The 22,937-nt window shown below is 43.0% G+C and overlaps 1 protein-coding gene across 2 annotated transcripts; it reads right to left on the reverse strand.

Moving 5' to 3' along the window:
* Nucleotides 1-1,959: 1,959 nt before the first annotated feature.
* LOC109199990 (CD209 antigen-like protein C) lies at nt 1,960-22,497 on the reverse strand. Of its 2 annotated transcripts, XR_003218231.1 has the most exons (8): nt 20,978-22,497; nt 20,450-20,566; nt 18,683-18,721; nt 18,499-18,603; nt 18,072-18,211; nt 15,604-15,716; nt 14,807-15,105; nt 1,960-2,049 (listed from the first exon to the last, which is right to left on the reverse strand). XR_003218231.1 is itself a non-coding variant. In XM_019355361.2 (7 exons), the coding sequence occupies exons 1-7, from the start codon at nt 21,132-21,134 to the stop codon at nt 14,970-14,972; spliced, it is 807 nt and encodes a 268-aa protein (XP_019210906.1). In that variant the 5' UTR covers nt 21,135-22,497; the 3' UTR covers nt 13,751-14,969. The 2 variants fall into 2 exon arrangements, 1 of the variants encoding a protein (XP_019210906.1); XM_019355361.2 differs by lacking the exon at nt 1,960-2,049 and having other exon boundaries at nt 13,751-15,105.
* Between the last annotated feature and the right edge of the window lie 440 nt (nt 22,498-22,937).

Consider the following 22,937-nt stretch of genomic DNA (forward strand, 5'->3'; position numbering starts at 1 on the left):
TGGGTGGTGCGTGAGTGGGGCCAATTTCTTGTTGTGTTCAATGCACGCCTAGACTTAGAACGTAACAGTTACTAGTGTCTTGTGTCTAGTTATACTTCCTCTCCTGTCTCATTGCATATGATTATTATCACTGCGGTCTCGTCTCCTGTTTCCAATCTTTTGATCACCCTCATGTGGATAAATTGTGCTGTTTTCAGTCTGTGTCTCAGTGTCTGTTTACCTGTCCTAATTTGTTCCTCGTATTTTTTTTTTTCTCAGTGGACTTTGTATTTTGGACTTTCTGTTGTCTTTTACTTTATTTTAATAAAGCTCCCCTTTTGTGAAACCCTGTCTGACTTGTGTCTTCATTTTGGGTCTTCAACCTTACACTCCACAGTCTGTAGATCCTGATAGTTTACTGAGGCCTAAACATGGACCCTGCAGATGGTGCCATCTTTACAGCAGAGGATGCAGCTGAGTGCTCCAGGCTGTTGGCTGCTCCTGCTTTACCGAGACATCAGAACTGAACTTGTTGCTGTTTCTGACACTCATGTTCACCAAACCACACACCCTTAAATCCAAACTATTGCTGGATTTTATTCCCACACTGAGCATTAACCTGATCTCTCTGGATCACGAGTCTGTTGCCTCCCTCTTAACCTCCACATCACTGCTGCTATGTCTCAGCTCACCTCCATCACTGCAGCAGGACACCTCTACACCAGAGCCACATGTTCAGTTACCTGGTGAGAGAAAGTTTGGCTCCCTGTAGTAAAAATAGAATCAGTAAGCTGTATCCTCCATGATTTCCAATGAACTGGTTTTAGTTTTGATAGACTTGGTCCTGGAGCCAACAGATTCTGAGCCGTCCTGCAAGTCCAGTGTGACTCAGGCAGCCTTCAAGCCTGAATGCTGCTGCCCGGTCTGCCAGAGCTCCAGCTCCACGTCTGCTTAAGCTTCATCACTGGTCCCTGCACCACCTACTCCCTCTTCCAAGAGGAAGCGGGGCTCTTTGCTGTTTATTGTAAAAGAACAACACACTTGTGGTATGACCTAATGCTTTAGTACAAAAACAACTATATAAATGTGAGCTCAGTGCAGACTAGATGCTGACTCACTGTACCATCTTGTGGTACAAAGTTGCATTACATGAGAGTACAGGCTGGCATTAACTGCTTAGAGGTTCATATATAGATGTGTTGAACATGACATCAGAGATGTTTTCTTTATATTCTGTTGATGTTTTGAAATATTTTAAATTGTTTCTAAGTTAAATATTGAACCTTTAATATAGCGGCACTTAGAGCTCTGAAGCTTTTTTCTTTCTTTTACAATTCAATTTTATCTGTAATTAAAGTCATCAACACTTAGGCGATCGTGGCTCAAGAGTTGGGAGTTCGCCTTGTAATCGGAAGGTTGCTGGTTCGAGCCCCGGCTTGGACAGTCTCAGTCGTTGTGTCCTTGGGCAAGACACTTCACCCGTTGCCTACTGGTGGTGGTCAGAGGGCCCGGTGGCGCCAGTGTCCGGCAGCCTCGCCTCTGTCAGTGCGCCCCAGGGTGGCTGTGGCTACAATGTAGCTTGCCATCACCAGTGTGAATGGGTGGATGACTGGATGTGTAAAGCGCTTTGGGGTCCTTAGGGACTAGTAAAGCGCTATACAAATACAGACCATTTAAAGCCTTATGCGAAATATTTGTTTGTTTTTTTTTACATCTATCATGCAAAAAATTAAATACAACTTCCATATTGAATGCAATACTAAATATATATGACTCACATAACACAATTAACATTTAATGTCTTTCTGTCACTTTCACATATACAGAGGTTTAAAAATGTCCTTCTTATATTCCTGCTGATCAGAACCTTTAAAATTCTTATTAACCAAACATATTTTTTGCTGAACTTTTAGAAACAAGACATTTACTGTAGTTTTAGGACCAACAGACTGATGAATAAAGCAAGTAAACCAAAGTAAAGACAAGCTGCACTTTGACTTTTATTAGAACAATTTGCTGGAACTACAGAGTAATGAAGTACTTCAAGTTTTTGTGTGGATGACTTCCAACCTTGGGGTTTTTCCGTTGGGGTTTTTCCCGGTGGATGAGAGGGTTTGTTCCCTGCGCCTTGTCATCTGCGCTTATGCGCCGAGTGGCAGTTCAGAGTACCCAGCCTTCTTAGAGTCCCTGGGGGGGGGGGGTGCTGGAAGGTGCCCCATCTGGAGACTCTGTTGTCCTGCTGGGAGACTTCAATGCTCACGTGGGTAACAACAGCGAGACCTGGAGGGGCGTGATTGGGAGGAACGGCCTCCCTGATCTGAATCCGAGCGGTGTTTTGTTATTGGACTTCTGTGCAAATCACAGTTTGGCCATAACGAACACCTTGTTCGAACATAAGAGTGTCCATAAGTGCACGTGGCACCAGGACGCTCTAGGCCGCAGGTTGATGATCGATTTTGTAATCGTATCACCAGACCTGCGACCATATGTTCTGGACACTCGGGTAAAGAGAGGGGCTGAGCTGTCAACTGATCACCACCTGGTGGTGAGTTGGATCAGGTGGCGGGGGAGGACGCTGGACAGACCCGGTGCACCTAAACGTGTAGTGAGGGTGTGCTGGGAACGTCTAGCAGAGGCCCCAGTCCGTGAGATCTTCAACGCACACCTCCGGCAGAGCTTCAACAGCATTCCGAGGGAGACTGGGGACATTGAGTCCGAATGGACCATGTTCAGCGTCTCCATCGCCGAAGCTGCTGCAGTGAGCTGCGGCCGCAAGGTTAGCCTGTGGTTAGCCTGTGGGACTCCGGAGGCAGCCGACAGGTATCGACAGGCCAAGCGGAATGCGGCTCGGGCAGTGGCTGAAACAAAAACTTGGGTGTAGGAGGAGTTCGGAGAGGCCATGGAAAAAGACTTTCGGACTGCCTCGAAGAGATTCTGGCAAACCGTCAGGCGTCTCAGGAGGGGAAAGCGGTGCTCTACCTGCACTGTGTATAGTGCTGGCGGAGCGCTGCTGACGTCGACTGAGAAAATTGTCAGGCGGTGGAAGGAATACTTCGAGGACCTCCTTAATCCCACTGACACGTCTTCCGAGGAGGAAGCAGAGTCTGGGGATGAGGGGAATGACCCGCCAATTTCCGGGGGCGAGGTCACTGAGGCAGTTAAACAACTCCTTGGTGGCAGAGCCCCTGGTGTTGATGAGGTCCGCCCCGAGTTCCTGAAGGCTCTGGACGTTGTAGGGCTGTCCTGGTTGACACGCCTCTACAATGTTGCGTGGAGATCAGGGGCAGTACCCCTGGACTGGCAGACCGGGGTGGTGGTCCCCATCTTTTTTTTTTTTTTTTGTTTGTTTTTTTTTTTTTGTTTGTTTGTTTATTTTATTTTCACTTGCTGAATACGGGACAGACTTGACTGGAGGAGAGAACGTGGAGAAAGAAAGAGGGAAAGAAAAAAACCTGAGAAGAGGGACGGGAAAAAGGGCAAAAAACCAAAAACCAACAGAATACGCAGACAAAAAATACATATATCGATCATCTGGATCACCTGTTGAGAAAGAAAAAAGAAAGCAAGCAGAAGAAAACGAGACTAATAAACAACATCACAATGATATATGGGAATATGACAGTAAATACTAAATATTAAACATTATTGTGCAGCACGTGAGATCGACAGCGCACAGTGTGCTTTGAGGTAGGAGCCAAAAAGGGTGTAGTTTGTGTGTGTGATCACCCGTGTGTACACCTGTGAGCATGAACGCGCTTGTTTTTAAAAGGTTCCTTCATGTAACGATTTGCTAGAGGGTGTGGGGGGCCACTGCCCCGACCTCCAGGGCATGAAGCAGGTATGGAGGAGATCAAGACTACAGACATCCAGAGGCCCCCAGAACACAAGAGACCAAGGAAGACCAACAGAGGGGCAGCCGCGCCACTATCCCAGAAAGAGCTGAGGAGAGTCCCAGATGAGGGGTCACTCAGCAGCCGCGGAGCAGAAGCCAGGGGGGTTGCAGTGACGTGCCCGTGAGCTCCGCCGGCAGCCAGCTGTGCCTGAGTGGCCGAGCCCCGGGCCGTGAGGCCGAGGGCACCCCATCCCCAAAGTGGCCCGAGCGAGCCCCAGGCTCCAGGCCCCAATAAGCAGCCGCCAAGGAGTGAGCCGGTGGGTACCTGGGCGCCCACCCCGGACACAGAGAACCACCAACGCACCGATGTCTGAGGGCGTCCGCCACCGGCAGGGGAAGTGGTGGGGGAGATGGGCCTCCAAACCTTGGAGGGCCTGAGATGTCCCCAGAGAGGTGGCGTCTGATACCCAACCTGACATATAGACACAGACAAACAGGCACACACAGACACAAACATCTATTCCCACCCTCATGCTCTCATATACAATTGCTCAACACTCACCCAACGTGGAGACAGACATAGAGAGACACTGTACACACAATCACACTCCCCAAGCGTACTCTAAGCCCCGAGTCTAGGTACCCTTGCCCCTGGAGGGGGAACTGCACCCAGACTCAGGTGGTGTAACCCTTTTCCCTGCGGTAGGGAGAAGCAGACCGCCCCGACTCCACAGCAGCAGGGAGGCCCCATACACCAGACCCCAGTCGGACGGCCAACTCCTCCTCCTAGCCCCCCCGCTCCAGCAGACCGCAGAGAACGGGGGTGTAGGAAGACTCCAAACCTCCCTCCACCCGCTCATATGTACTGTTGATGTATGCGTGTTCTAAGGTGCATTTAAAACCCAGGAGGGCATGGAGCCACCTGCCAGAGCAGCAGGTAAGCGTATAGCCCCTCCTGCTAGCCCTCAATGTCTACATGTATTTAAAATTGAGAGGTGGGCAACGACGCCAGGGGTGAGGTGTACACCCTGATGGTAGTTTGGAATCCGTGTAGCGTGCCCACCCCCAAGATCCTATATGTATGTGTAATGAGAGTGTGAGTAATGTGAATGTCTAAGTTGTGGGATAAAATTGAGGCAGAGGCAGCCAGAAGGGGACAGAGGGGGGGGATGTCTCCTCTGCACCCTGGTGACACACCCCTACCCCAAGGCCCTGCATGTGTGGGTGATTGTGGTGGAGCGGGAAGAGGGAGGCCGCTGGAGATGGGGAGGGAAGGAAGGGAGGGGCAAGTGACCCCTCCCTGGGGCCAGCTCCCCTGCTGACCCCAGTAGGCACCCCCATGCTGTGCAACCCGCCAGGGAAAGGGGGCCCAGGCCCATCCGGACCGGGGGTCCCCATCTTTAAGAGGGGAGACCGGAGGGTGTGTTCCAACTACAGGGGGATCACACTCCTCAGCCTCCCTGGGAAAATCTATGCCAGGGTGCTGGAAAGGAGAGTTCGTCCGCTAGTCGAACCTTGGATACAGGAGGAACAATGCGGTTTTCGTCCTGGTCGCGGAACACTGGACCAGCTCTTTATCCTCTCAAGGATACTTGAGGGTGCATGGGAGTTTGCCCAACCAGTCTACATGTGTTTTGTGGACTTGGAGAAGGCATTCGACCGTGTCCCTCAGGGTGTCCTGTGGGAGGTGTTGCGGGAGTATGGGGTGTCTGGCCCATTGCTACGGGCCATTCGATCCCTATACAACCGTTGCAAGAGTTTGGTTCGCATTGCCGGCAATAAGTCGGACTCGTTCCCGGTGGGTGATGGGCTCCGCCAGGGCTGCCCTTTGTCACCGGTTCTGTTCATAATTTTTATGGACAGGATTTCTAGGCGCAGCCAAGTGGCGGAGGGCTTTCGCTTCGGTGGCCTCAGAATCTCATCTCTGCTTTTTGCGGATGATGTGGTTCTGTTGGCTTCATCAGGTGAAGGCCTCCAGCTCGCACTGGAACGGTTCACAGCCGAGTGTGAAGCAGCGGGAATGAGGATCAGCACCTCCAAATCTGAGGCCATGGTTCTCAGCCGGAAAAGGGTGGAGTGCCCACTCCGGGTCGGGGATGAGTTCCTGCCCCGAGTGGAGGAGTTCAAGTATCTCGGGGTCTTGTTCGCGAGTGATGGGAGAAGGGAGCCGGAGATCGACAGACGGATTGGTGCTGCGGCTGCAGTGATGCGGACGCTGCACCGGTCCGTCGTGGTGAAGAGGGAGCTGAGTGTAAAAGCGAAGCTCTCAATTTACCGGTCGATCTACGTCCCTACCCTCACCTATGGCCACGAGCTGTGGGTAGTGACCGAAAGAACGAGATCGCGGATACAAGCGGCAGAAATGAGCTTCCTCCGAAGGGTGGCTGGCCTCTTCCTTAGAGATAGGGTGAGAAGTTCGGCCATCCGGGAGGGGCTCAGAGTAGAGCCGCTGCTCCTCCACATCGAAAGGAGCCAGCTGAGGTGGTTCGGGCATCTGACAAGGATGCCTCCTGGGCGCCTCCTGGGTGAGGTGTTCCGGGCATGTCCCACCGGGAGGAGGCCCCGGGGCAGACCCAGGACACGCTGGAGAGATTATATCTCTCGGCTGGCCTGGGAATGCCTTGGTGTTCCCCCGGATAAGCTGGAGGAGGTGGCTGGGGAGAGGGAGGTCTGGGCTTCTCTGCTTAGGCTGCTGCCCCCGCGACCCGGCCTCGGATAAAGCGGATGAAGATGGATGGATGGATGGATGGACTTCCAACCTTACTGTACAGCACAGAGCACAGAGGGACAATAGTGCCTGAGGGAATGTTGCCGCAGCCCCCTGTGGCTTCTGCACCGTTGCTGCTGGGTGGGGTCTCCTCAACTCTTTCCTACATGGGTCCCGGGACTACCCCCAAATGGCTCTTGTCTCTGAGGGGGCCTCTAGATGTCTGAGGCCTGGATGACCTCCATGCCTGCTTCATGTCCTGGGGGGCGGGGCTATGGCTCTCCACACCTACTATCAGAAAGTTACATGGAGAAACCTTGTGAATACAAGCAGGCTCACACACACAGGGGTGTACACAGACACATTGTCTTGGTTGGCTGCTGCCTCTAAACAACTTTGTCTTCTGTGCTGCTCACTAACATTCAGTATATATTATTTACTGTTACAGATGTTGGTTGTTGCTGTGGTTTTCCTACTGTGTTGTTCTCTTTTTGCTTGTTTTTTTTTTCCCTTTTTTTCAATATTTCCTTTTATTCATAGTAAAATGCAAATTTTTAGTGTCTTTTCTCTCTGTCTCTCTTCCCCTCTGTTTTTCTTTCCCTCTCCTTTTGTTGAGCTTCCTCCCAGCCTCTCTTGTCTATCCCCCGATCTGTCTGTTTCGATTGTAATAATTTAAAAGTACAAAATTAATTAATCAATAAATATATAAATAACTAATAAAAATCAAACCAACTATGACACTCAAGTGGGCCGTTATATTAAACGCCGTAATGATCCACTTGGGAAAATAAAAATCTGTTGGGTATTTTTCTTGGTTTTCAGGCAATAACTCTGATTGTTACAGTGCTGAATGGAACAGGAAAAGAAAAGACTTCAAAATAAAGACACAGTCAGGTTATCACTGTGTAATACTGATGTTTTCTATTAGTTATTCAAACTTTATTACCTTGTTTCATCTTCCTGAATTGTTCCTGTAGCTCACTGTGGTTTTTACTCAGTTTATCATAACTGCTCTGTAACTGAGTCAGGCTGGTTTCTGTGTCTATAGAGAAAAACAGATTAAAATAAAGTTAAAATATTCAAAGAATATAGCTATCATATTAGAACTTATATTGATATACTCAGTATTTGCTTGCTTACCATGAACTTCAGTCTGTAGCTGATTGTAACTGTGGTTCAGTTTGTTGTATTTGGTCTGAAGTTTGTTGTATTCATTCTTGTTCAAAGCAGCTGAAATGTAAAATAAAGAGTGAGAGTGAAAGAGCGAAACACTGAACAGAAATTATCTTTTTACTCTGTATTCTCACATATATATCTATATGAGTTAGAAAATTGTTATAGCACACACAGCATAAGTGTCTATGATACAGTAACAGACTGAACTTTGACCTGTTGTTATGACTGTCATCATATTTGTGTCATTTTGTGTAACTGCTGTGTTTTTCTGTCCTTCATGAAAAGCTCTGCATGCTTTGCCTCAGCTGTGACTGAATGAGAGGATGATAACGGGCATGTGCAGGTACTCTGCTGTGATTGGTGCACCAACATGCAGCCTAATGATTACATAAAGAGCCAAGATGGCCGCCGTCTGCAGAGGACTCATTCAGCGTTTCCTTGTTCCAACCTGCCACACCTGTGCAGCTCTGACTGTGTGTTTCCTGTTTCACTCTGAAGGAGTTTGTAGGGCTGAGCTGCCTTTGACTGTGAACACTTTCTCCTGTTTATGTTAGTTTGGGAGGTCAGCTGCTGTAATTTGCTTTGTTTTTTTTTATCAGATTATCTTAATCACAAAAAGCTGATTCAAACTGTAAAATCAGTTTCCTTTCAAATCTATCTCCAACTTTAACAGTTTTTAATAGTTTCTTACCTTCTATCTTCTCCTTCAGCTGCTCTTTTTCCAAACTCACCAAAATATCTACAAAACCAAAGATTTTTAAAATGATTTAAATAAAGTTTTTCATTTTCCTATGAGATGAATGAAACTAACATTAGCTTGTTAGCTAGCTGCTTAATACACCAAGTGAACTAACTAGTCGACATAATGACAGACAGCCACTGTCTAACGTAGTGTGACTGCACCTGCATCAGTCTGCAGCAGATGCTGCTGCCTGTCTGCTTTGTTGCTATAATCACAGAAGTGTTGAGTGAAGAGTTTGAAGGAACAACAAGAACATTCACTCCACCTCCACAACACACACAAGATATGAGCCAGGAATCATGCACACATACACACACCTGCTAATCAGTGCTAAGTAACAGACTCATGAAATACTAGAAGCTCAGTCAGCCAAACCAACTTGTTGGTCAGGCTGTACCACACAGCAGCTCATATTATTGATCAGAGAATTTAAAATGCCACCGTACAGTTTTTATGAAGAGGGAAACTATCCTTACAGACCAAAACTCATTTAGTCCTGAATGCAAACATGTTTTTAATGCTGGAAAGGTGCTCATTTTAACATGGGAGTGTATCATGAGCATGATAATAAAGCTCCTCACAGCGTGTTGTGATTCCAGCCAGAATCAGCAGATACAGAACCACCAGGTTCACTTCAAGAGCTCTGAAACGGTTTCTTTTCACAGCTGGAAGCTTCTTCTGGGTTTTTATTTCTATGAAGGCAAAATGGAGAGAAAATAATTTGTTAATTTAATTATTAAATATGTTTTAATCATAATTTGTTTCCCATTTTTCAATTTTAATTTTTTGGTTTATTATCAGAAAGATATTCCACCTGCAGCCGACCTGATGATGAGCTGAACAAGTTCATTCTAGTAGTTTTGATATTTACAGGAGACTTTGTCACATGTTTGTCTTCAGGTGACTTTTACATATGTGAGAACAGAGACTCTGTGATTGACAGAGAAACGTTTTGATCTGACTCAGAAACAGACGAATGTGTATCAGCCATGTTTCACACAAAGACCAGATCATGAAGACGATGTTGATTATTATAATATGAATATTATGTCATTAAAACAATATCTCCATGATTTGCTGAAATGAAAACAGTTGTTATTCATTGGTCTGATTTCCTGTCAGCTAAAAGCACAACTAGCTGTGAAAAGTGTGCTTTGAGTAGTTTCTGTGGTTATACTCGCTCCACAGTGTCGACCAACACGTCCTTGTTTCTTATATTTCTGCCTTCACCACTGATCTGTGAGATAACTCCTCCAACACTTTTCTGTCAGCTTGTTCAGACTGAAGAGTTTCTACACTTACTAAAATAACACACTGATATTTTAAATTACACAATTGTTATAATTTATTCTCTATATAAACAGAAAACATTAAAAATATAGAAACACATAAACCATAATAAGAGCAGAGACTGCAAACCTTCAGCAAAGCTTGAACTTTCCTCCACACTATGAATAAACTGAGTCTCTGGATCCAAAAGCTTTGATGGATCTGTATTAGTTCAATATTTTATGGAGAAGATGGAAACAGTCTCTGCTGATTCCTGATCCCACAGTATTTGATACTTACCTCCGTCCTGTGTTGAAACATGGACCTGATGGTCTGTGCAGGAGTCCACATTCTCATGGAGGAGGACCCGTCCCTCCAGTCTCTCTCCTCTGTCCTCTCCTTTGCTGTATTTCACATTCATGCTCAGCTCTGGATCCTCATCAATGATGGAAGACATTTTCAGATGCTCAGTTTTCAGCAGTATCAGTTTCCTGTACAGCAGAGCTGTCACTCAGTCGCTGTATTTCTCTGTTAACTGCAGCTTTTCTATGTGAAGCTGATTCTGATTCTGCAGTAAATCATAAGTAAATGTTGGTCCTCTGTGTTCTGATGCTGCTGTCGCTTCAGTTTCTCTGTCTCTCTGTGAGCTGCTTTGAACAGGAAGTACAGACGTCATGACAGGAAAAGCTAAACCACATTTTGTTCATGGTTAAAATTAAAACTGCAAACACAAAGTCCAGATAAACAGAATCAACATTCTGGGTTTGTTGAAGGTTTATTCAACAAATTAAACTAAATTTCCTTCAAAATAAAATGTTTTCATTTTATTTTATTTATTTATTCATTCATGATTTGAGTTTATGAACTCTACTTTTTCACAGATATTTCTTTGGTGTCTTTTTGGACAGAGACCATTGAAACAGTAAAGAAAGTGGGGGGAGAGAGAGGGGAGCCTGGGCTGAACACAAACCTGAGACTCTGCAGTACTTTTTACTGCTGCTAGTTTTTCTGTCCTGACAGATGTGATGATCTGATCTGTGACTGAATAAGAACACAGAAATGTTTATATTACAGTCGAGTCACATTTAAAGGACAAAATGATAAAAGTGCATCTGAACGGTCTCTAAAAATATTTTTCTTATCTGATATGAAACTCACAAATATGTGATGCAACATTTAATGTGCCACGCATCCTCATGTCCTCATTTTACATCATCAGATGTTACAGCCGAGATAAAATGGAGAGAGAGAGAGAGAGAGAGATATTGACAGCGAGTTTTGAGATGTGAGAGATTTGTGATGTTTAGTGTGTAGTTAGTGTGTTGTCTAGTCGTTATTTTGTTTTGTGCTTCAGTGAGGGCAGCAGTGAGTGTCACAGGTGCCAAAAAGCCACCAAAGGCAGACCAAGGTGTGTTTTGGCTCTTTAAGAGTCGCCCCATATATTATGTGGTGTTATATAGGTTCATACAATCCTCATGTGTTTCTAAGATATTTTAACACTGTCCATTTTATTCTGACATCCTACTGGAAGTGGTACCTCTCGCTGCTTCCTGTCTAACGGGGGAAGGACAGTTATTGACTCCTGTGGCTGCCTCAACTTACACTCTGTAAGTGATGGTTATCTACCTGCCTAGTTAAGTGCGAGGGCAGAGTACAGTGTAAACGCTGTCTCCAGGTGGGAAACAGGAGTGATACACCTCCTGTTGTCAGCAGGAGGTGCAGGCCCTGTTCTTTGTGATCACCCACAAAGTCCAGGGCCATGACAGCCGTGTTTTCGGTTTGTTTGGTTCTTCAGGTCCTCCATACGTCCCCTCTCAGTGACTTCCTGCTTTGCTTCACCTGTTGTTGCTGTGAGTTGTAAAGTTGTTCCAGATCACTGCTCTCAATCAGACCAGGAGTGACATGTTTAGCTGCATGTTCTCCTTCAATTGCTGGCTGTCTGAGTGGTGTCCAAAAAACAATGTGGGCTTCATAGATAATTGGCAAACCTTCTGGAGGAAACCTGGTCTTGTTAGGAGAGACGGCATCCATCCCACTTTGGATTGAGCAGCTCTCATTTCTAGAAATATGGAACCATCACCTTAGACAATGTGTCAGCTCCCAAACAGACAAAAAACAAACTAAAAACCATCAAAAAAAGAGTTAAACATAAAAAATCACAAAGAAAGAACAACACAGTATCCACATCTGAACCAAAGAGTAAAACAGTGAAATGTGGATTATTAAATATTAGGTCTCTCTCCTCCAAGTCTCTGTTAGTACATGACTTAATAAATGATCAACAAATCGATTTAGTCTGCCTTACAGAAACCTGGTTGCAGCAGGATGAGTATGTTAGTTTAAATGAATCAACACCCCCGAGTCATTCTAACTACCAGAAACCTCGAAGCACAGGCCGAGGGGGCGGTGTGGCAGCAATTTTTCACACCAGCCTATTAATCAACCAAAGACCCAGACAGACTTTTAATTCATTTGAAAGCCTGATGCTTAGCCTCGTCCACCCCAGCTGTAAAACTCAGAAACCAGTCTTACTTGTTATCATCTATCGTCCACCTGGGCCTTACACAGAGATTCTCTCTGATTTCTCAGACTTTTTATCTGATTTAGTGCTCAGCTCAGATAAAATAATTATTGTGGGTGATTTTAACATCCATGTAGATGCTAAAAATGACAGCCTCAACATCACATTTAATTTGTTATTAGACTCAATTGGCTTCTCTCAAAATGTAAAAGAACCCACCCACCACTTTAATCACACTCTAGATCTTGCTTTAACATATGGCATAGAAACTGAACATTTAACAGTCTTGATGCATTCTCAATCATCCAGGTAAGTAACTCTCCAAAAGTTGATTCTGTTCATCTGGACGTAGCGTTTTGTGGGAGAAACGTTTCGTCACTCATCCAATGGCTTCTTCGGTCTCAGCTGACTGCAGGTTTCCCAAATTTTATAAACAGTACATTTACATAATGACTGAAACCAGCCCACTGAAGGAACAATGGGCTGGGAGGTCTACTGTTTATAAGATTGGGGAAAACTGCAGATGAGACCGAAGAAGTCACTTGGATGACTGACGAAACGTTTCTCCCACAAAACACTACGTCCAGATGAACAGAATCAACTTTTGTAGAACATTTAACAGTGTTTCCTGAAAACCCTCTCCTGTCTGATCATTTCCTGGTAACATTTACATTTACAATAATTGATTACACAGCAGTGGGGAGTAGACTTTATCACAGTAGATGTCTTTCTGAAAGCGCTGTAACTAAGTTTAAGAATATAATCCACCCACTGTTGTCATCTTCAATGCCCTGTACCAACATAGAGCAGAGCAGCTACCTGAACGCTACTCCAGCAGAAAAATAGAGCCTCATATCAGAAGTACTTGACTCCCTGACTCCAGCCAGAGTCAGCAAGTACAGCACTCCCAGGGTCACTTCAAACGCTCTGAAACAGCTTCTGTCCACAGCTGGAAGCTTTCTCTGGGTGTGTTCATCTACACAGAAAATACACAGAGTCCATTCATGGAGCACTAATGAGGGACTCTGGAGCTCCTTCTTCTTCCTCCCTTTTATTATCTGTAGTTTGTATTTTTATTTCTTTCCTACTTACCAGCTTCTTGTAATCCACCAGCAGGGTTCTGCTCTCCATCGTCTAACATCTCCACCTCGATTTGCTCTCTTCCTCTTCCATCCTCATGGGTCCCTCTGCTGTATTTCACCCTGGAGTCATGGACACCTTGAGTTTGTGTCGACATCTTAAGCTAAGAAGATATTTGACCGTCCGTCACTGTCTGCCTGTTTCTTTGAGTCAGGCAGCTTTGAACTGAAAATATCCAGGAAGTCAAACCAGAAGAGAGCCACAGTTTTCCTGTCACGTCATGATGTGTGAAACGCTGAGTTATTTATGAGCACTAACAGCATCCAACAAGATCTGAAGTTTAGATTTATCAGTTTAATTACTGAGATTTCATTGATGCAGTTGTGATTAATTACAAATCTGAATGAGTCAGAAACAGCAGAATAAAGCACAAACACAGACAGCTTAAATACTTTTCTACATTTAATTTGGAAAACTTTTCCATTACATGCATTAATACATAGATACTTGTACAGCAATACAAGCAAAGCCACAAATGTGCTGTATTTGAAATGTTTGTCATAAAGCACAGACACTCAGCTTTAACTCAGCAGCAGCAACATAAAAACAGCTTTCTCAGAAGCTGCTGTCATCACACAATATCTATTGTTAGTAATGAGCAAAGAGGAATGTTTCTGATGCAGGAAATATGGCGTCAGTGTGAACTCTTCAGTTATTTCGAGTTTACCAGCAGAGAAACTAACAGCATGCAACAAGATCTGAAGTCAGTTTGATGAATTGAAACGCTGAAATGTCTTTGATGCAGTTAGAATTCAATGAAATGCTGAAAATCATCTGAAGTGAAACACAACCAGGGTCTGTGGTCATTAGTTAAAGGTCAGCTTTGCACCAATCACATGTGGACACATACAGGCTGCAGGTAAAGGGTCCAAAGCAGGAAGTGTGTCACATGGAAACTGGCTCTGAAACTGTCTGATTCATGACAGACGACTAAGGCCCACATTACAAAAAGACCCGAGTCATGTTCAGAGTCATCAGACTGTAACCGTGTCCACTGTGAGGGTTGTTGTTTCTGCACTTTTTCTTTCTGTCATGCTGACATGAACTTTGACCTTCAGTGTGTTAACGCTGTGCAGGCAGCTCGCTGCAAACTAAGCAGGAAGGTAAAGTTGTGTTTGGATGTAAGTGAAGAAGAAGAAGGAAAGTTGTTTTAAACAGATTCATCTTCACTTATTCACACGTTGTAAGTTTGACAAACTGAATTTGTGCTGGTTTCAGTCTCTTGGTTCCTGATTTGTAGCTAAAAGTAAGAAGCAGCTACTTTCAGCCGTTTGAGAGAAACTCAAGAAGACATTTACTGAAGTTTTAGGACCAACAGACTGATGAAGAAACCAAGTAAACCAAAGTAAAGACAAGCTGCACTTTGACTTTTATTAGAACAATTTGCTGGAACTACAGAGTAATGAAGTACTTCAAGTTTTTGTGTGGATGACTTCCAACCTTACTGTACAGCACAGAGCACAGAGGGACAATATATGTAATCAATATATGATGCAGAATGAACAAGTAACAACTGTGAGCTGAGTCTGAGGCTCATGCAGGACATTTCATAGTGAGGTGTCTTTGGTTGGATTATTCAAACATTTACATTAAAGCACCAAACTCATTTCTCACAGATGAAGGTCTTTGAAACACGATCACCAAAATTATATCCAAATGACCCTGTCCATTTCCCATCACTGTCACAGCAGACTCCATAGTAACCATAACTGGGAATCTCATGTCCTTCTGCCCAGAACCTGTCAGAGAGATACAATATGACATTAAACTGGACTAAACTCATAACTATTGTCACATTCATATAAATATGAGTATAAATATTTCCTGTGTTTCTTTCCCAGGTTTCTCGCCCACTTTCCCTCCTTTAGACTTTTCTCTGAGAATCATCATGCACACTAAAACAGCTTTCAAGCTTTGATGAATATGAAATCTTCCTGCTGTAAAAATGGAGAATAAAAAGAAGCCAGAGCTGACTTTCTGCTGTTTGAAACGGTTTTGTCAGCTCAATCCTGATTTCTTCAAATTGACTTGTTGTAACTGAACGTCATCACAGACTGCAGATGAAGAGAGTTCAAGCACAGCTGTTCATTCAAAGAAGGATTTCTGCTTTTCTTTACATTCAGTTTGTGGGGCTGTTGGAAAATAGCTCAGCTCATGTATTGCTGATCTATCTTCCAAAACATCAATGTTTCACTTCTAAATAATAACTCTGGAATAGAAACAAACTAATGTCTCACGTTTGTGTCAGCGCTGATCCGTCCACCCATTCCCATTTAGATCCTCCTGATTTCCATTTGGCTTCCAGACCAATCCAGGACTCTCCTCTCATGTTCAGTTCATTGATAAATTCCTGTTTGAGAAGAGACACAAATATTGTCTCCAGTCATAATTCAGCACTTCTGTTGTCGTAACATCATCTTGTGAATCTGTCTGAAGGAAGAATAAATGTGATGAAACTTTTCTTCCATTGTGCAGAAATCAGAAAGAGCCAAAGAATCAATGAATATCAGCTCCTCCTGTAGCTCAGTCAGTGTTGCAGTGGAATCAGTGTTAACAAATCATTTGATTCAGTTGGATTGAATCAGAAAAATAATCTGGATTATGAGGATTACTCTCATTTTATAACATTTCTGTTATTTCAAGGTTTTGTGTTGACTTGGTTTCTAAGGATTATCTAAACTGGTTCCAGTTTAATCCTGGTTCTTTAACTGCTTTGAATTTCTCTCCTTCATAATTCAATGTGAACATCCAGTTTGCTGTATTGTAATCTATGCACCTCCCAAATCCTGCAATCATTTCCTGAATGAATTCTCTAATCTTCTCTCATCTGTTCTTGTTCATATTGATAAAGTCATTTTAGTCGATGACTCTAATTTACTTATTGATGATCCCTCTAACAACACTGCCACACAACTGATGAACACTGCAGCATCATTTCATTGAGTGCATCATGTTAGCGGCCCCACACATAACGCTGAGCTTCCACATGTCTGACCTACTATCCAATCACAGATGTATCATCTTTGACAGTCTTACAGTCAGTGTTGTCTTCCCAGAGACAAACTGCTGTCACTCCCATGTCTTCTAATGACTGTGGACATTTTTAGATTTCTTCACTGGCAACATCAACAGTATCAGGTCAGAGTTCACGTCTGTACCTCTTCAACCGCCCCAAGTCTCTCATCCAGTTCTGTTGTTGGAGTTCAAACTCCTTCCTGCTGCCATCTCCCCCTGACTTCTCTCTATTAGAAATCAGTCCCTGTCATTTCAGCTGACTTTCAAACAGCCAGAGTCTTTCTGAGTGGAATCAACCCTCCTTACATCCCACTGTTTTAAATCCAGTTGCTCGTCAGCTCCTTCAGATCTTTGATCAGTTCCAACCTGCTTACAGACAAACCACAGCACTGAAACAGCTTTCATGAACATTACTAACCAGATTCTTCTGCTGGGATAAAGATGAACACTCCATCTGAGTCCTGCTTCACTTCTCTGCAGCCTTCATGCTGTTGATGGTGCTCCTCTTATTAACACACTACAAACTGGCATCACTGGTGCTGCTCTCACATGGTTTTCTTCATATTATCAAACAGATGCTTCACAATTCATATTAATCAATGTGTGTCCTCATCTGAGTCCCACATGCCTCAATCCTTGGACCAATTCTGTTCTCTTTATAAATGCTGCCCCAGTGACATCTGCTTAATGGTTTTAATGGGATCTCCTAGCACTGCTATGCAGATGACACACACACTAATACTTTTCTGTCGAGCCTCTCCAGCCTCAGTGAATGCTTCTCTGTCATCATTTCATGGATTTAAACTTCCTTCATCTCAAACTGAAGTTCTGCTGTTTGGCTCAGTTTCTCTGAGGAGGTCAGTCAGTACATCGTCCCCCTCACCAGTAACATCAAATCACCTGTTAAAGACTTTGGGATCATTTTGAACCAACAGCTGAATTTGAGCCTCACATGTCAAAGGTCACCCAGTCTTGTTTCCTTTACCTCAGAAATATTGCAAACATCAAATCTTTACTGTGATTCAATCATCTGGAACTTTGAGTTCATACTTTCATTTTCTCCTGCCTGATTATTGGAATTCACTTTTCACCTGCATTTCTCAGTCCTCCATAGTTGGTCTGCAGTTAGTGCAGAACTCAGCAGCAAGGCTGCAAACAAACCCTGGCCTGCAGTCTCATATCTCACCTATTCTTGCTTCTCTTCACTGGCTTACAGTCAAATTCAGAATCCTCTTTTAAATCCTGTTATTACCATATAAAGCTGTGCATGAACAGGCCCCTGCTTATATAGCAGAGTTCCTTGGACCTTCTCACTGCAGCCGGCCTCTCTGATCATCTAATCAGCGTCTCCCAACTGTCCCTCGCTCTGATTTGAAAACCAGAGGCCATCGTGCTTTTGAGCTTGTTGCAGCCAAAAAGTGGAACAGCCTTCCTCAGACTATCAACCCAGCTGACTGTTAACGGCTGAAACTCATTTTTACAGGTTAGCTTTCTTTTTCCTTTATTTTCCTCCAGAGTTTCTAACTATTGTGTTTCTGATGGAATGAATGTCTGCTGCTTTGTTTATGTGTCTGTATGTTTGCACATGTATACTTATCATCAATGTGTGGCTTTATTCAACCTATGAAGAACTTTGTAACTCACTGTCAGTTCCATCAAAGATCACACAGACATGAACAAACACACCCACCTGTTCCTCTTTGCTGTTTATCATCACCAGATCAGCTCCTTTATCCTGACAGTCTCTCCTGCTGTCAGACCAAGTTTTCCTCTCAGTGGATTTAAAGTAACAGCTGCTTCCAAATCTCGTCCATCGATCAGGACACTTCTCTTAAAGTCAAACACATGTTTTAAAGACAGACTTTGTGTCATGTTGTATCACATTAATAAGATCTCTGATTTCAGTCTGTAGTCAAAAATCTTTGGTTCCTGTCATTTTCCCTGTAAATCCTTCATTTAAACTCAGGTTTTCTCTCTTATTCATAATTAACTGAAACTTACATTTATACAGAAAAACTGTTACACAGCATCAAACATTTAGGATTCAAAATAAAGACACAATCAGGTTATCACTGTGTAACACTGATGTTTTCTATTAGTTATTCAAACTTTATTACCTTCTATCTTCTCCTTCAGCTTCTTCACTTCTTCCTGTAGCTGACTGTGGTTTTTACTCAGTTTATCATAACTGCTCTGTAACTGAGTCAGGTTGGTTTTTGTGTCTATACAGAAAAACAGATTAAAATTCAGTTAAAATATTCTGAACATTAGGTGTGATGTTAGAATCAAGGATTCAATTACCTTGAAGTTCATCCTGGAGTTGACTCTTGTTCAAAGCATCTGAAATATTTTAGTGAAACCAAAATAAAATAAAATGAGTGAAACATTGAACAGAAATAATCTTCTTCCTCTGCTTTGTCAAATATATCAATAAGAGTCAGAAACTTGTGCAGCCATTGTTCTTTAACATGTCCTGTGGGTGGAGCTGTTAGAACTACAGGAAATCTGATGAGCTAAATACGTATCAACTGTGAACAAAAACCACTGACAAGATTCAAAATAATTGTGCTTCAGTGTGGAGGAAGAAGGTGAAGAATCAAACAGCATTTTTACACCTGTAGTCAGAGATGTTCTCTATATGCTGTGAAAGAATAGATTCTGACTCATGTGACATGTGCCTGTTCTCACTGAAAATATGTCTTTTTACATTCAGTCAAAGCTGCTCTGAGGCTTCAACACTTCCTCTTTCTGGTTATTTATAATTAATAAATGTTTCTTCCTGCAGCTTCCAGGTAGCTGTTGGTTAAGGTGACTAGCTGCCCACTGCTGTTACAGTCTATCATACTTTCAGATGTCCTTTTGCAGGCGTCTCTGTTTTCTTAGAGTGCTCAGGTTCGTGTACAGGTGTGATGTTTCTGCTGATTCAGCATTAAGTCTGTCACACCTCCACAAGGGCCTAAAGGTCAGCTGAAGGTCATCAACTGATTTAAAACATAGAATAAGTATATTTTAAATCCAACCATCAGCAGCTGCTGGAAGTTTTCTCTGTATTGTTCTCTTGTTGTGATTTGGCGCTTTAAATCAAATATAAATAAAATTGAACTGAATTAAATTTTCCCATCAAATAAATGGAACTAACATTAACTTGTTACCTAGTTGTTTAATACACCAAGTGAACTAACTAGTCAACATAATGACAGACGGCCACTGTCTAACGTAGTGTGACTGCGCCTGTATCAGTCTGCAGCCAAAGTCACGGCTCTCTGCTTCGGACCACTTGGTGGGACTCTCTCTGTGAGTTTGACTCTGCTGTGCTGCAACTCCAAATGTTTCTTTAAGTTTGACGTAGTGTTTTTGAAGGTAGATAACGCTTTTTTCGCCAACACAGAGTGTACAACGAACCTTAATATTGAAATCTTTAGTTGACAGAAGTTGTAGTTGTATAAAGCGCTTTGAGTGCTCAGAAGAGTAGAAAAGCGCTATATAAGAACCAGTCCATTTACCATTTACCATTTACCGGAACTCAAAATAGTGACTATATTTCCAGCTAAAGAACAAACATCTCTCCCGCTCCATTGTTGTTTACACTATTTTACTGGCTGCTTGCGAGGGGCAAACGTGACCTGTTGCTTATGTGATGTTTCACGACACATGCGTTTGTCATCCGCCGAGATGAAAAGAAGAAACCAAATCGTTTTGCTTAAAAAAATTAAAAAATTAGATTAGTCGTTACTGAAAAAGTGGTCATATTCAGAGTAACGCGTTCACTGATCTTTACAGACCAAAACTCATTTAGTCCTCAATGCAAACATGTTTTTAATGCTGGAAAGGTGCTCATTTTAACATGGGAGTCTGTGGGGACTGACTGGCTTTCAGCATCAGCCTCCAGTGGTCATTAAAGGAACTGCAGTTTTTGGTGCTTCTGTCTTGGCTTCATGTACTTCCTTGATTTGCTGTGGCAGAAGGACACGTTCTGGTTGTGAAGCTGCATGTTTGTTGGCTGCTGGGATTCAGTATCAGTCATACATTCATTTGCAGGAGAAGTTCAGAGGTTGTATCTTATCTTACAGCATATGGACAGGATGATGATCCCAGCTAACATCAGGAGGCACAGCACTCTTAGAGCCAGTGTAGCACATCTGAAAGAGCCCTTCTGGACTGAAGGAGGACTCTGAGTCTGTGGTCCTGTTAGAAAGCAGTGTGGATGTTGGTTTGTGCTAATTTCCTGTCACTCTGTGTTTAACACATAGTGGTCACTACAGGCTGTTTTCTTGTATTTGTGTCAGTGTTGATGGTCTACTTACACATAAATTACTACATTGGACACTGATGTGTCACTCCATACCAAATACTTAATATCAAATGTATGTTGTCCACCTAAGTGGACATGTAAAAAACTCTTTGAAAAGTAATTCACGCATGAAAGGCTTAATAGACCTGTGGTTGTGGTTGTATCAGCTTAGCTTCATAAAAGGGTCGGTAGCCAAAAAACAAAGGAAATCTTACATCTGCACTGTGACTAAAGTGCGTGAGTAAATTTCCCGTTCACAGAGCTCTACAAACTCTACAGTACACTTATTTTTATAATTTACTTACCTCCTTCCTCTGATTTAAAATGAACATAACTATCTCTGATCTCATCTGTACTCTCGTAGATATTCACCTCCCTCTGCTCCCACTCTGCTCTGTCCTCCTTTCTGCTGTATCTCACCTTCGTTGATAGATCTGGTTCAGCATAAATATCTGAGGACATCTTGAGAGGACTGAGACGCTGAGCAGGAGTTTAAACTGTCCTCTAACAGTCCTGCAGTACTGACCCTGGTAGATATCGAGCTGTTCTGTACTGATGCTGCTCTCAGTGTTTCTTGTCCAGCCTTCTCTCTGCTTTCAGACAGGAAGAAGCTTTGAGGAAGTGGCTGCATGCAAAGAACCACAAACCCAAACTTTCATTTAATTAATGTGCATAAAAACCTCCAGTGTGGTGGAACCCACAAATAGAACATTTCATTGTATTTATATTTGCAAAGCCACTCAGAAACCTGTGAAAACATTTCGCATGAAACAAGAATAATGTCATTTTTCTTTGTTTAACAAAAGGTGAGCTCATGGTGAAACAAACCACAACCACATTCATACCTCTTGCTCACAGTGTGCACAAAGCAGGAAATGTCTCTTTGTCAGTAACACCTTTTTCTGTTGCCTGATAGTGAAACATGTCAAACTGTTTAAGATTTCATGTGACTAAAGTTACTAAACAGTTTTTTTAGTATTTCTCAGTCCATAATTAAACATCAAAAAGTTTTCACTACGGTACGTCACAGTGTTGTGAACAAAATATTGAGAATGACACCCAAACTACATATCAGCTTCATGTCTTATTGAACAGAACATTAAGTCAGTTTTGTAAGATAAGGTCGTTCTATGAGCAAGGTTATTAAGGGTCTGCTCAGTGGCTAATGACTTGTAACTGATTGTTAGGTTAGCCTGTTCTTTCCTCAGCTGCTTACTCAGATGCATTCCACATCCTGTTTCAAACACATTTCATCCATCAGGTGAAGTCACAGTGGCTATAGCCATCTTTTACTCCAGTAGTTTAGCCTACTTTCATATTTTGCACTATTGATTGATGCAGTTCAGTTGTTTTGTTTTATTTTCTTTTTGTATATGGCTAGAGTACAGACAACAAGAAGTCTGAAAGAAGAAGAAGAAGAAGAAGTGAAAACCTGAACAGAATCTTAATAAAATGCTCCTCTTCATCCTCACTTCATGCCTCGTCTCCTGAGCTGAAGTCAGGAGTCTAACACATGAAACATGCATAAACATACTTATTTTTTCTTGATATTGTCACAATTACTTATCGTCAGCAGATTAGACATGCAACCCTCTCATTGCAAAGGAACAAGAGATGGACAGCAAACACAACAGCAGCATGGTGTAAGCTATTATTATACCAGCAGATGTTAGGCTGAAGTGTTCTAAAAATCACTTTCACTTTGATAAATAGTTTGATTACATTCTCACATAATATTAGGCTTTATTCACTCAGCGTCAAAGCCCAACAAAGTTACACCCACTTCAAAGAAAGCTTGATTAACAACAGTGAACAGCAGCTAACAAAGGCTAACCATGGCTAACAGCAGCTAACAGAGGCTAACCATGTCTAAGAACAGCAAACAGAGGCTAACTACGGCTAACAGGGGCTAACCATGGCTAAGAACAGTAAACAGAGGCTAACCATGGCTAACAGCAGCTAACAGAGGCTAACCATGGCTAAGAACAGCAAACAGAGGCTAACCACAGCTCACAGCAGCTAACAAAGGCTAACCATGGCTAACAGCGGCAAAAACACAGCACTATACACTAAAGTAAAATAAATATACACTAGTATATGTTCATATTTACTCCCCTTACCTCAGTCTCAAAGTGTATATATATTTATTCTTATTATTCTTCTTATTCTTCCTATATTTATTGTTTTCTCTTGCACAGTATGGAACTGGAGTCTCGTCGTCTTGCCTCTCTATATACTTAACTGCATATAGCAGAGATAATAAAG

The sequence above is a fragment of the Oreochromis niloticus genome, unplaced genomic scaffold (assembly GCF_001858045.2).
Source record: "Oreochromis niloticus isolate F11D_XX unplaced genomic scaffold, O_niloticus_UMD_NMBU tig00007340_pilon, whole genome shotgun sequence".
Lineage (NCBI taxonomy): Eukaryota > Metazoa > Chordata > Actinopteri > Cichliformes > Cichlidae > Oreochromis > Oreochromis niloticus.